This window comes from Notamacropus eugenii, chromosome 6, assembly GCF_028372415.1.
Source record: "Notamacropus eugenii isolate mMacEug1 chromosome 6, mMacEug1.pri_v2, whole genome shotgun sequence".
Classification (NCBI taxonomy): domain Eukaryota; kingdom Metazoa; phylum Chordata; class Mammalia; order Diprotodontia; family Macropodidae; genus Notamacropus; species Notamacropus eugenii.
The window spans coordinates 204,609,252-204,623,507 of NC_092877.1; the positions used below are offsets into that span (position 1 = coordinate 204,609,252).

At 36.6% G+C, this 14,256-nt stretch overlaps 1 protein-coding gene across 8 annotated transcripts in view; it reads left to right on the plus strand.

The window, feature by feature from the left end:
* Positions 1-14,256, plus strand: part of CCDC138 (coiled-coil domain containing 138) — a 97,024-nt gene that overhangs the window by 67,000 nt on the left and 15,768 nt on the right. For 5 of the 8 annotated variants that reach the window (XM_072621829.1, XM_072621822.1, XM_072621823.1 and 2 more), the window contains 2 exons: positions 9,025-9,163; positions 11,438-11,958. The exons of 1 other annotated variant lie outside the window; for it this stretch is intronic. In XM_072621829.1, coding sequence (XP_072477930.1) covers positions 9,025-9,163; positions 11,438-11,603 — 305 coding nt within the window. In that variant the 3' untranslated portion in view covers positions 11,604-11,958. Of the gene's footprint in view, positions 1-9,024; positions 9,164-11,437; positions 11,959-14,256 lie in introns of those variants that run through there. 2 more of the 8 variants (XR_011969850.1, XM_072621824.1) reach the window with 2 other exon arrangements.

The following is a 14,256-nucleotide window of genomic DNA, read 5'->3' on the forward strand; positions in this document are numbered from 1 at the left end:
TAATAGAAAGTAAGATTTCTGGTGTGTACTTTGTAGGATCTTAACCTCTTCTTCTACCAAGTCTTTTAGAAAGTGATGATAGTGACTCATCGTTTTCAGTACTCTGAGATCAAGTTGTCTACGACTGGTGGACTTATTGAGGGCAACTAGATGCTGTTTGACAACCTGCTCACTTTATATTGGCTTTCTGTTACATACTAACACTTTTGTTGATCTAAAGATCATTCCTTTTGAAAAAGAAAATGGAAACAAAATAAGAGTTAAATAGTTTACATTGTTGTCATCCCATAGGCCCTGAAGAGCAATGCTTGTTTGATTAATAAAATTCTTAATGGCTGGAATATTTAAATAATTTCTAGTTGCACTGTATTTAAGAACATGGCAGAACTGATTATAATGCTCTGGACATTGTAGAGCCTCAAAAAAAACCCCCTCTGAATGGAGAAGTAAATTATAATCCTGCCCTTCTCCCTTCTCTATCTTCTTGACAGTTATAACAAATTATATTATATTGTGCTACATTGGTCTCATGAAAAAATAACCCCTCTAATACTGTTTATGAGTAAAGCCTTGCTAAAATATATTGTTCTAGAGGCTTCTGAACAAGCTGACTGTGTAAGTTGGTGGGAAGATAGAGAGAATGCCGCTGTTTGTTGTTTGTCTGTCATTCTCAAAGACAACCGTGGTATCAGGGAGGTGATGCCATGACATGCAAATGAATTGAATTGAATTGAGGAAGGGCAAAGAGAGTGCTAGGTGTGGACTAGAAAAAACATTTTTCTAGTTCATGTATGATCATGTATGAAGCCTTTAGCAGAGTAGCCCTATGGCTGGGTGACAGCTAGTTATGAAATCAGCACTAGGAATAAGAGACTTGGATGTAACTAAAATTTCTGTGCTCTGTGAATATGTGAGGCTTTTTGTAAACCCCCTTTCCACAATAAAGGACTTTTGAAAAATTCTTTCTGACCTCAGGCATGCTAAGTAAGGGGAAGGAAGAGGACATATTCAGTGAGAGTAGGAAGAGAATTGATGATAGTAGTAATGATAGCAGAGAACAGAAAAAAACTAAAACCACAGGTAGGATTGGGCTGGGATGTAGTTTCCAGAGTTGAATCTCTTTTTGTAGAAGGCTGTCTCCTCACAGATATTTAAAAGTAAATATATATCATGGTTTAACATGCCCCTCACCTCACATTAGAGAGGGTGATGGGCTGAAAACTGAGGCAAAATGAGAGGTGAGTGTTTTGTTTTTTGGACATAATCTGTGTAGGAATTAGCTTTGCTTGACTATATATATGTTTGTAAGAGGGGGTAGGAGGTAGAGAGGAAAGATGGAAGGAGGAGAGTTATGTGGTCCTGAAAATAAAATTGAATTTTAAAAAATGTATAATTTTCACTCTTGAATGATGTTTTCTTAAGAGTAGCCATATATGACCATGACTAGTTCAGTGTGTTGTTAAAATTTTTTAACTTTTTAAAAAATAGATCTTCAAAGTAGATGCAATTCTCAGATGATGGAAAAAGCACTGGACTTTATAGGAGTTAGTACCTTGGCTCCCTAACAAGCTGTTTGACCGTGTGATGGTTGTTTAACTGATCTGTGCCTCAGTCTCTTTATCTATAAAATAAGAAGATTTTACTAAGAGATCTCTAAGAACTTTTCAGTGCTAAAAGTCTATTATTCTGTGCTCTGAGGTTGTGTTTTTACAGAGATAGAATGCTGATACATATAGTAAGTCTTCATTAATCCATTTTGATTTTACTTTGGTTAGATTTCTTTAGATGTTTTGTCTTAAGACTAGACCATTAATTACAAATTTTTAGGTTAAATTTTAGTTTCCAAGAATTTCATCAGAAGGCACATAATAACGTATTAAATACTTATAATTACCTCTGTGTTGTGGATAATTGCAAATTAAATATAATTAAATGTTTCTGTATATCTATATGTGAATATTATATTCAGTTGAATGAAAAAATTTTCACGTGGGGGCATCATTTGCTACATACGTCTTGCCAAATGCAGAGAAATATTTTTTGACCTTCAGAATTAATATCCAGAGAACTTTGAAAGAGGGCTATGAGTGACATGAATGTCAAATTGTTTTTAACATGTGATAAAGAGTATTAACAAAGTAATTGGTTTTGCTTAAAGAAGCAAATCTGGGGAAAACTTCCTGACAAATTATTCAAAAGAATGCGCTTCTTCAAGAGATTGTGGGTTCTACCTCATTGGAGGTCTTAAAGAAAGGTTACATGACCACTTGTTGGAGAATGTTGCAAAAGAAATTCTTTTCCAGATCTGAGTTGTACTTAGTGACCTTTTAACGCTGAAATTCTGGGGTTCTTTGATAAGGGAAAACTTTTTTTTAACAATTCAAGTTCTATGAAAATAGAGAAGCTGTCTTACCTTATGTGGTGAGGCCCTCGTCACTATAGGTCTTCATTTGAACTTATAGATGGGAATCATAGTTTGAGAAGAATAAATAACTAATTAGTAGTATTTTCCAACTCTGAGATTCTTTGAATCTTTGTATTTTGTGATTTCTATGAATTCTGTACAATTCCTATGAATTTTATAATTCTGAAATAAAAAGAAAATAGGACATAACTATCAGGGAGTTTATAGAGAAATGATATATACATGTAAAATTCAGAAAACAATGTCCTGCAGGGGACAGAGGCTGAATCTAGAGCCATGGCAGTTGAGTTTGTATCTTGGATCTGCAGTTTACTATTTATGTCATCTTGGACAAGTCAGCTTAACCTCTATAATCTTTGATTTTCTTACTTGTTGGACTGATGTGTCCTTTACAACTCTGAATCTATCCATATGTCACTAAGGCAGTGAAGCATCATATGTACCTAGCTAGCAGTATAAACAAAATGATTAAGACTTTCAAGGAAGGAAAGATCATGGAGGCCAGCTCACTGATAGATGAGCTGTCTTTTACTTTTTTTGTATTCCCCTCACACAGTTCCTTTCATATAGTACTTATTCAGTAAGTGTTTATGTAGAAATGTATAGTACCATCCTTTCTTTTTCTTAGGTTTCCTAAGATAATTCAGCTTCATTTCAACTCATCCTAGAGATCAGGAAACTGAAAATGGCTCCCCTTTCCTCACCCTCTTAGGTGAGAACCTTTTCTTATATCTTATTGAACAAATTGAGGCTGTTAACCAAGAGTTCACTCTCTTCCCCTCATTACCCTTCTCTTTTACTTCCATTTCATATGAAGAGGTGACTTTTCTCTTTTCTAAGGCTGATCCCTCACCATGCACAAGTGATCCCATTCCATCTTATTTTCTCCAAACAGACTGCCTCTTTCATCACCACTTTCATTTTTCTTCAATCTCTTCTCATTTATTGGCTGCTTCCTTACTGCCTACAAATATTCCCATGCCTCTTCTTTCTTCAAAACCTCTTTGTTTGATTCATCCATCTCCACTAGCTTTATTCCCACATATCTCCTACCTTTTGTGGCTAAACCCTTTGAGAAGGCCATCTGCAATGGATGCTTCTACTTTCTTTCTTCTCTTTTCTTAACTCTACATTCTAGTTTCCGTTGTCATCATTTATTGGAAAATGCTTCTCCAAAGTTATTAATGATCTCTTAATTACCAAATCTAAAGACCTTTTTTTAACCCTTATCTTTTTTGACCTCTCTGTAGCTTTTGTCATTGTTGATCACCTCCTTGATACACTCTTTGCCGTAGGTTTTTATAGCATTACTCTGACAACTCCTTATCAGCCTTTTTTTGTTGGATCTTCATCTAGGTCATTGCTGCTAACTATGAGTGTCCCACAGGGTTCTGTCTTAGGCCCTCTTCTTCCCCTATACTCTTTCACTTGGTGATGTTATCACCAAGTTGTTCAGTTATCATGTCTATGCTAATGAGACTTGTATCTTCATATCTAACCTTAACCTTTCTTAAATTCCATTAGAAATCTGAAAACTTAACACAGAACTCAACAATTTTTGTCCAAGCTCCCTCTTCCTAACTTTTGTACTACTGTTGAGTGCTCTGTTATCCTCCCAGTCCTCCAGGTTTATAACCTAGGTTGTTCCCCTTATCTCCTAAGTCTCTGATACTACCACCACTCCACCACCCCCAATTTCTTCATGCCTAGTCTTTTACAATAACCTTCTGGTTGGTCTCCTTGCCCCAATTTTGTTCCTACTCTAGGTATCTTATACTCAGCAATCATAGTGATCTTTTTAAAGGGCAGGTCTGATCAAGTTATCTCCTCCTACTCATTAAACTCTACTGGCTCCCTGAGGCCTCCAGGATCAGATTTAAAAACTTCTATTTGGTTTTTAAAGCCCTTTATAACCAGTACTGTTTCCTTTCCCTTACACTGCCCCCACAGACCCCTCCCCCCCCCCCCCCACTCCCATGCATTCTTAAACAAGATTGTTCATTTTTTGACTTGAGGCATTTTTGCCAGCTGTTCCCCATGCATGGAATTTTCTCCTTTTTTATCTTGGCCTCCTGGAATCCTTCAAGTCCCAGTTAAAATCTCACTTTCATAGGATGCCTTTCCCAGTCGATCTTAATTCTGTTCATTATTTCCAATTTATTCTGTATATAGCTTGTTTATGCCTAGTTATTTGTATGTTCTGTCCATTGAATTGCCATCCTCCTTGGAAACAGGACTATTTTTGGCCTTTCTTTGTATTTCCAGTGCTAAACAGTATCTGGCACATAGTAGGTACTTAATAAATGTTTATTGACTGATTATTGATGATTTCAGATATGATGGAAAACCATTTTATTTTCTTAAAAACTATGAATCTCCTCTTGTCAGGTTGAAAATTCATTTTACTTTGGCTCTTAACATATACTGCTTCCTTGGGAATTGCCACTTTGATCCTTTAGAAACAGATCAAAATTGTTAGTTTTCGGGTACTCTTGAGACCTTGTTTGTCTCTGACTTGTGTATTTGTTAGAAAAAGGCTTTGAAAAGTGGCAGGTGTTTTCTAGCTAGAGTCCTAGTTTTCTGGTTAAAGTTTGATTTAATTTTTGAAGATTAGGAAGAATTGATATAGCCAACTGAATTTTTAAAAAATTAGTATTATGTGTTTGACATAATACTAATTAAGTCCTTATAATTAATCTATGGTCTGGGCTAGTGTATATCAGGCAGTTTACTATATTTGTCTCTTGCTTCAATCTTAGAAAAATCACTTAAAATGATGTGGAGGAGAACCTTTGTAATGTGTTTTTTCACAAGAAATATTGCCCAAATTATTTGGATAATTCTTTCTGACTTAATAAAAAGAACTGTGAGGAGGCATTTCTGACCTCAAGCTGATCAATTCCATTGACTGATAAGGAGATTAGGAACTGAATATATATTTGTCAATAAATTTCAAAAGTGTGACCTTGGACAATAGCACTTTTTATAAGATATTTAACAGAACTGGTTATTAATAAATTAGTGTCTTATGAATGCGTGTAGTGAGTGTAAACATTGCAGATTTCTTTTACATTTGCTTAGTTGATCCTGAAATAGTCAGTTATCAATTCAAATTCTATTCCAGAATGAATATTTTCTGATTTTTTTGCAATTAATAAGATCAACTAATAATAGTGTTTATATAGCACTTGAATTTGCACAGTGTTTTCATCTCCTGCTGTAAAACTAAGATTTATAAAATCAACCAGATACTCCAGAAAAACTGTTAAATGTTTGTCATTTTCCCCACCCTCACCCGCACTGTCTCACATTGTACCTGATGCCTGAACTGTTTCAGTAGACAGCTGATTGATTTGCCCATCAGTTCTCCCTATTCCAACCCATCCTCTACTTATCTGTAAAAGTGATTGTACTAAAGTGCAGATCTGATCATGTCACCACCTACTTGGTTAACTCTGCTGGCTCCCTGCTAACTCTGGGATCAAATTTAAAATCCTCTGTTTGGCATTCAGAGTCTTTCATAGCATTCACCCTGTGTTCTCCAGTGTTATACCTTATACCTCCACTGTGACACTGTCTTCCTGTTATTCCTCAAAAAAGATACTATTTCTCAACTCTGGGCATTTTTGATGGCTGTACCCCTCTGTATGGAGTTCTCTCCTTTTTCTTCTTGGCATCATGGCTTTCTTCAAGTCCCCCCCAAAATTTCACCTTCCACAGGAAGCCTTTCCTAACCCCTCCTAATGCCTATTGATTATTCTTGTTTTATCCTGTATATAGCTTGTTTGTACGTACACCCCCCATTGAATTGTGAGCTCCCCAAGAGCAGGGATTGTTTTTGGCCTTCCTTTGTATCGCTTGCAGTTAGCACAGTGCCTGGAGATATAATAGATACTTCAGAAATGTTTATTGACTTACTGATGTGTCTTCTACTGGAAACCCTTCCTGATTCTCCCCACTGGTTAATGTCCCCTCCTTCCTCAAATTATTTCATATCTATCAAACAGTGCCTTCTCTGTGCTGGGTATTCTTGCAGGCATTGAAGATACAAGTACGAAGAATGGCATGATCTCAATTCATAATGGGTTTACATTCAAATGGAGGAAATGAAGTACATATTGCATAAGTAAGAAGTTAATAAACACATCAACTTACATGCTGGATAGTTAAAGTAGTGTGTGTGGGAGAGGACACTAAGGGGATCAGGAAAGGCTTCTAGTTGGAGCTGGTACCTGAGGTGCATCTTCAAGGGTGTGAGGGACAGCTAGGACAGAGGCTGGGAGACAGACAGGAGGCTTGGATGGAGGGCGGGGGGGAGATGTCCAGTGAACCTGGAAAGATAGCTTGGGACCAGTTTGTGGAGGGCTTTAAAATCTAAATGGAAAAAGTATATTTTATCCCAGAGGCAATCTGAAACTAGTGGAGTTGGTTGAATAGGGGATTCACGTGGTCAGATCTGGGCTTATGTAAAATTACTTTGGCAATTATATGTAGAATGGAGTAGAATATTGAGATATTTGAGGTAGGGGCATCAATTAGGAGGCGTTTGAAATAATCTGGGGTGGGAAGTGTTGAGGGCCTGAACTGAGGTTATAGCTTTGTGACTGGAAAGAAGAGGTTAGACTCTAGAGATGTTTCTGAAGGTAGAAATGACAAGATTTGGCAGCTGACTCAAAGAGTGAGGAAAATCAAGAGCCCAGAATACTGACAAGAATATAAATCTGAGATACTAGATAGATGGTTGTGCCTTTGACAAGAAGCTGGGAAGTTTAGAACAAGGGAGGGTTTAGGGGGAAAAGGGAATGAGGTCAACTTTTATACATGTGTTTTAAGGACATTCAATTTTTATATGTCTAATTGGATGTTAGGATTGTGGGACTAAAGTTTGGAGGAGAGGTTAGGGCTAGATAGAGCATTAGGCCTTCAGTCTGTAAGACATTGATTCAAATCCAGCCTCACACACTTATTAGCTGTGTGGCCCTGAGCAAATTATTTGACATCTGTTTGCCTTATTTCATTGGAGGAGGAAATGGCAAATACTCCAATATCCTTGCCAAGAGGACCCCATAGACAGTATGGTCCTTGGAGTCACGAAGAGTTGAAACACAAATGAACAATGTTGTGTTTGCTGATGTCGGGAGAGAAGAGAAAGGAGCCCAGGACTGAATCTTGGGGAACATCCACATTTAGGGAGTATAATACAGATGATGAGCCAGCAAAGGAGACTGAAAAGAGCTAGTCAAGTAGTTATGGAACCATGACAGCTATGTCAGGAAAATCCAGAGAAGAGAGAGTATCCAGGAGTTGAAGTGGTCAACAGCCAATCTTGATTGACTGATGGACATTCATTAATGTAGATGCCACCAGGAGAGGCATGGTCAGTTTTGATAAGGTGAAAGAGGCAGAGCTTGGAAAAACATCTATCTATGGAAGGTGTAGTCATCTTCATTTGCACACCGGGATAAGGACATGCATTTGGTGGAGGTGAGGATTACTCTTGGCCTAGGTAATGGTTATCTTATTAACATCTAATTGAAGATGTTTGAGTTAGGTAAGAAGTTGTTTCAAAATATTTATTCGTAAGATTGTATTTTTAAATATGCTAGGGAAATATGACTCAATTTTTCTATCTTCATCTCTATCATCACAATTTGTATAGCTTTTTAATATGTTTTCTTGAGTTATTAGGTTTTCTTCAGCTTGACTGGAAATGATGCTCTTAGTTGAGGAAAATGTCCAGTTTCAAATAGTACCCTGTATATGCTGTCTTGAAATGAATGGTTTTGAGACTTTCTTGTGCAACAGGTAACAAGCAGAGTATCATTTTTATTTTATCGGAAGCTGAAGTGTAGAAACTTAACATTCAAAAACATAAATCTAAAGTCTTTAGGCTTTTACTATTATCATGGAAATATCAGTATTACTCTTAAAATACTGCTTGTTTAAATTTATATTTTTTTCTGATAGAAACAGTTTTAGAGACTTTGTTGTTCAGTTTTTTAATAAAAGAACTTTGGGTTTTTAAAAAGAGAAGAGATGTTCAACCAGTAATAAGTTATTGTGTAAGTAGTACTTGGAAAAATTGTGAGGTCATTGAAGTTTCTTACTAAGTTTTCTCTAATTCTTTTATTCTTATTTTTTCTTACTTATTCTTAAGGAAATTTTGTAGCATTTACAAAGAAAATTCAGTTTATTGGCTTAGCTTAATTGAAACCTGAGCTTTTGTCCTTTTTCCCTCTCAGAAAATTTTGATTTTATATCACTCATTGAAAGGCACGTGGTGCTTTCATTTAAAATGTAATGATATTATTTTAGAGTCCCATGATTTAGTGGCAAACACATTGGATTTAGAGTCGTTGAATACAAGTTCAAATTTCACCTTTTCTACTTATTACTTAATTGACTTGGTCAGGTTACTTTTCTGGGCCTTAATTTCCTCATTTGTAAAATTAAAAAAAGCTGAGCTAGGTTAGTTTCATTGACTCTTCTTTCTCTAAGCCCCATGATCCTATGCTGTAGAATTTTAAACATGCAGTTTCTGTTTTTTCTTATTTTACTCTATTAACACAATTTCATTTTGTGTCGGTTTTTTTTTATAGGATTCTTGCAGCCTTTCCTAGAAGCCTGTAGCAATGTGTTATTTTTTCGTACCTGTTCTGTGCTGCTCCGGCACCCTAAACTCGATCTGCCAATACTGGAAAAACTAAGCATCATACTACAGAAACTCTCCAAAATCAAGTAAAGATTTTGTTCACTTGTAGTGTTTTTCTGTTTATACCTCTTAGCATCCTTGGTGGATAAACTTAGGCAGACTTAAGCCTATTCACTAGTTTTCTCACAAGAAAGTGCTTCAATAGAGACAGTAAAATGTAATGGAAATAGCTCTAAATTTGGAGTCAAAGAACCTGTGTTTGAAACCATAATTTTTTTTATTGCCTATATTACCCTGGGCAAGTTAATTCCCCCTTTTGGGTGTCCTGGTCTTTTCCTATGCAGTATGGGTGGGTGTTAGATTCCTTTTCTAAAGTTCTTTATAGCTTTAAGTCCTGGGTCCTGGAAATGCTCTTAAGAAAATATTTTCATATTCAATTTCATATTCTTTGTTACAGTGGGTACTTCCTTTACTATCAAAGCAGGCCAACAAACCTGTGACTTTGCAGAGTCCTTCTGAGAGTTGTTGGGGCCAGAAGGTGCATGTGTTTGGGTCAGTTTAGTGATGGGTCACAAAGAAATAGAAATTTGAAACACTGGAATTTAGTATCCCATAGCATAAAGTTTTATTCATGTTTTAGCTCAGTGAGAACAAATTATAAATAATGTATGTTACCTTGTATGATATCTGATTTTTATATGTGTTGCCTCCCTTTATAATATTTCTATTTGTAGTGTGCTGTGCATAAAATATAGATAGTATACTTTGGCAATTATATCATCATACCATTTCCATTTTTTCAGTTGAAGAAACAGATTTTGAAAGGTTAAGTTGTTTACCATTTCTTAATTAATAGTGAGGATAAAATTAGAACAGTGATGTCAAACTCAAGTAGAAACTGATCTCTGCTGGTATCTGCATATTGATTTAGAAAACTACAAATTAGCATTATCTGTGTTGTGTATTTTACTTTTGTTTTGTTAAACGTTTCCTAATTTCAGTTAATCTGGTTTATTTGAGGCCAGTGGGCTATAGTTGGACACCTCTGGTGTATAGGAGGTGTTCTGCTACAAGGGAAAAAGGACTAGATGGGGAGTCAGAAGCTGGGTTCATATCTCACTTGTCTCACTAGCTGTTCCTAGCTGTTCGTTGAGTATGTTACTCAACCTCTCTGTGCCTCAGTTTTCTCATCTATAATATTTTGGCTTTTGTATGCATTACCGTTAAATTCCATATTTTGGAACTCATGCCTATTTCAAACTGAGATAAACAACTTGAACAAAATTTGAGTAAAGGACAGGGACAAATGTAATACTCAAATCTTTTAGTAAATTTTTGAAGCTGAAAAGATGCAAATTAAATCTTTTTATATCTAAATTGATGGACACATAAGGTCATTTGCTGTTTCTCACATAAAATAAATGTACCATATCAAGAAAATCAGAAATATGTAAAATCTAATTCTTATTGCAGATGAAATTACCTGGGAGGTTAGTAGGAAATGGGAATAGGGGAGAAGTGATGAATACTTGAAAGCAACTAGATAACTTTGAATTTAAGTTAGATGTAAGAAGTTAGATAACACATGGTAATCAATTCTGTAGCTTTAATTGTTTAGTAGGGACATACCTCAGAATAAGAGTCTTAATTAGAAATGACTGCTCAGAGCCCACCCTGTACCTGTATGGGAATTCCTTCTAACACTATCCTTAATGAGTGGCCCATGTAGTCTTGACTTAAAGACCGTTCGTAAAGAGGAGCCTATTACTTTCCAGGGTAGCTTATTCCACTTCTTAAATGTTAAGAATTTTTCCTTATATCAGTTCTCAGTCTTGACTCAGAAGCTTCTACCCATTGATGTTAGGCTGTCCTCTGAGGTCAAATAGAACAAGACATCTATTGTATTTGTCTTTTCTTCTTCAGATGAAATATGCCCAGTTCATTCAACTGATGGTACAGTATTAACGTCCCTCATCTTGGTTGCTGTCTACTGGATGTTCTCTTATCTCCTGCCTCAAACTCCACATTTTGTCAGGTTCCATCCGAAAATGTGGTGTCCAGAACAGAATCTAGTACTGTAGATCTATGATCAGGGTTCAGAGATCAGGGTTTAGTTTAGCTGAATTTTATTGCCTTCAAAATTCTAGGTTTTATTTTTTTCTACATGTAGGCTAAGATTGCATTAGTCCTTTATACTTCTGAATAGCGCTATTGATTCTTATTGTGATTGCAGTCCATTAAAACTCTCAGGGAATTCTTTCTTCTATTTTTAGTGTTATTAACTAGCTATTATTTATCTATCTTTTATCATTGTGGACATTGTACATATGATTGATTCAATGCAAAAATATTTCTTACAGGAGTAATAAGAAGTTGTTTGAACTCTTTACACTTCACCTGATGCTTCACGAAATCCAGAGGACAGCAAATCCAGAGCATATCTTTCTTTGTATCAACCTTAATTCAATTCTCTTTAATTTGGGTTTAACTAAATGCAACTCCCTTGTCACTACTACAAGTAGTTAGACAGGTTTATTGTTTTTGAATTTTCTATGCATGTTACTTATTTGTAAAAAAATTGAAAGATTGACCAAAGTGACTAAAATTTTGCTAAGTAAAATTGTAAGACATGTTGTAGCATAGCATTGTTTATCATGAAGGACAAATAGGCAACATTTTCAATTATTTTTAATTAAATAGACATGGTGGAACTATTGGAATTCTCCTTTTCAAACAGAATGATACAACTAGCATAATAGACTGAACTTTCAGAATTGATAGCACTTGTAAAGGTTACTTTTTGTACAAGTCTTTCAGGAAAATTGTTTTAAAATTATGTGATTGTTAATTTTGAATAAAGTTGATGTTAATTTGCAAAGAAGGTTAGAGCTTTTTGTCTTTTCATTTTCTGAAACGAGTTTTTTGAAGCAGAGGCCACTTATCTCCTGTGTATCCTAACTATACTCATGGTCATGAACTTTTCTGAGCATTACACTCTGAGAAAACCTTATTAATATCTAGGAATGCCTGTTTGTGGTTTTTTTCATTAGGTGCATGTTTTTAACTAGTCATAAAGATTCTATTATCAATCCTCTAATAAGCTCTCTGCATGTTATTAAGCGCATATTTATTACTCATGCCTTTTCAATGCTTTACATATCTCTGGTTTCATTGGAATGAACATTCTCTCTATCAATGTAGATTGCAACTGCTTTCTTGGTAGATGATCTTTGAGATCACATAGATTTGACCATGTCATTCCCTTTCTCAAAAAAATTTATCACTCTCAAACCATTTCTCTTCTCTTCAAACTTGGAAACAGACAGCATGTTATTGGGGTTGTAATCAAAGCCTCTGTCTTTAGTAGACTCTGCCAGAACTCAGGCCCTACTGGCATAACAAGAAGAGGCACTGGAGGAGGTCTTTAGAAACAATTAACTTACTCAGTATTGATTTAATGAATATAAATGGTTTCTTAATTCTTAATACCTTATACTAAAACCTCACACTTAAGTAATACTTTTAAAAACACAATATCTTTTTTCATTCCCATATCTCCTCTGTGAGATGTATAAGGCAGGTCTTAATATCCCAGTTTTAGAGATGTGTAAACTTTTCTAGCCAGTTCTAGTTTTCCACTTGACATTCCTTTTCCCTCTTGTTATCTGCCTTTCAACCCTACATCATCTTTCCAAATCAAGTATAATCTTTCAGGATAGCAGATCCAATTTAATCAGTAAACTTTTTAAAAAACTGAAGTGAGTTTTTTGTCAATTAACAAAAATCTATTTTTTCCCTCCATTAAGAAAAGAAAAAGCCCTTATAACAAATATGCATTATAATTCTTATATAACAAATATGCATAGTGAGCAAAACAAATTTCTGCATTTGCCATATCCAAAAATTATCTGTTTTTGCATCCAGGAACCATTAAGTTTGTAAAGAGGTGGATAGCAGTTAGGTCTGCTGGAATCGGTCATTTCAGTGAGAATTCTTTATATGCCTACTGTGTGCCAGACCATTGGATATAGTTTTAGTAGGAATAAAGCGTTGAGGAGTAAAGGCTAGCCAAAGTCTATTGTGAATTTAACATGTGGAATTGCAGATTCTCAAGTGCTGGTCCCATTGTTTCTGACTGGCATTCTTTTTTAAAAAATTATTTTATTTATTTTCAGTGTTCTACAATCAGTTCCATATATCTTAGATTTTTTCCCCTCTCTCTCCACTTCCTCCCCAAGATGGCGTGCAGTTTTATGTAGGTTCTACACGTACATTCCTGTTAAATACATTTTCACCTTAGTTATGTTGCATAGAAGAATTAAAATGAATGGGAGAAACCATAAAACAAAACATGACACGAGAGAAAATGGTCTGCTTCATTCTGTGATCCAGTTCCATAGTTCTTTTTCTGGATGTGGAAGGCATTTTGCCTCAAGAGTCCATTGGGGACCCACAACCCATAGAACAACTACAAAGAAGTAACTCACGGCGAATTCTGCACCCAGAGGCCACAGAACATTGGAGCGAGGGAGATTTCTGTTCCGGAGAGACCTGCAAACCTCTCGTAAAAGGTCCTTCGTGCTGCGGACTGGGCGCCGGGACTGGGAGCTGAGTACAGCCCTGCCGTGGCCGAGGCACCGAGAGGAACAGATCCGAGCGAGCTTCAGGGACGGGATCTCCAGCGGCCGCACAAGTACCTCCACCCACAGGTGACGGGGGTCTGTGAGAGAGTCCCTTTGGTGGGTCGAGGGGGGAGTGGGGTGCCCCCATGGCTCGGGCCCCCTCGGGAGACAGAAGCTGAGGGGCAGCGGCAGACCAGGGCTCTCCAAGCAGGCAGGAGCCTGGATCCATTGTTGAAGGTCTGTGCATAAACTCCCTGAGGGAACTGAGCCTGAGAGGCAGCCCTGCCCTCACCTGAGCATCTGAATTTAATCTCACACTGAATAGCAGCCCTGCCCCCGCCCAAAGCCCTGAGGCTGGAAGCAGCATTTGAATCTCAGACCCCAAACACTGGCTGGGAGGATCAGGAGGTGAGGTGGGTGTGAGGAAAATATTCAGAGGTCAAGTCACTGGCTGGGAAAATGCCCAGAAAAGGGAAAAGAAATAAGACTATAGAAGGTTACTTTCTTGGTGAACAGGCATTTCCTCCCTTCCTTTCTGATGAGGAAGAGCAATGCTT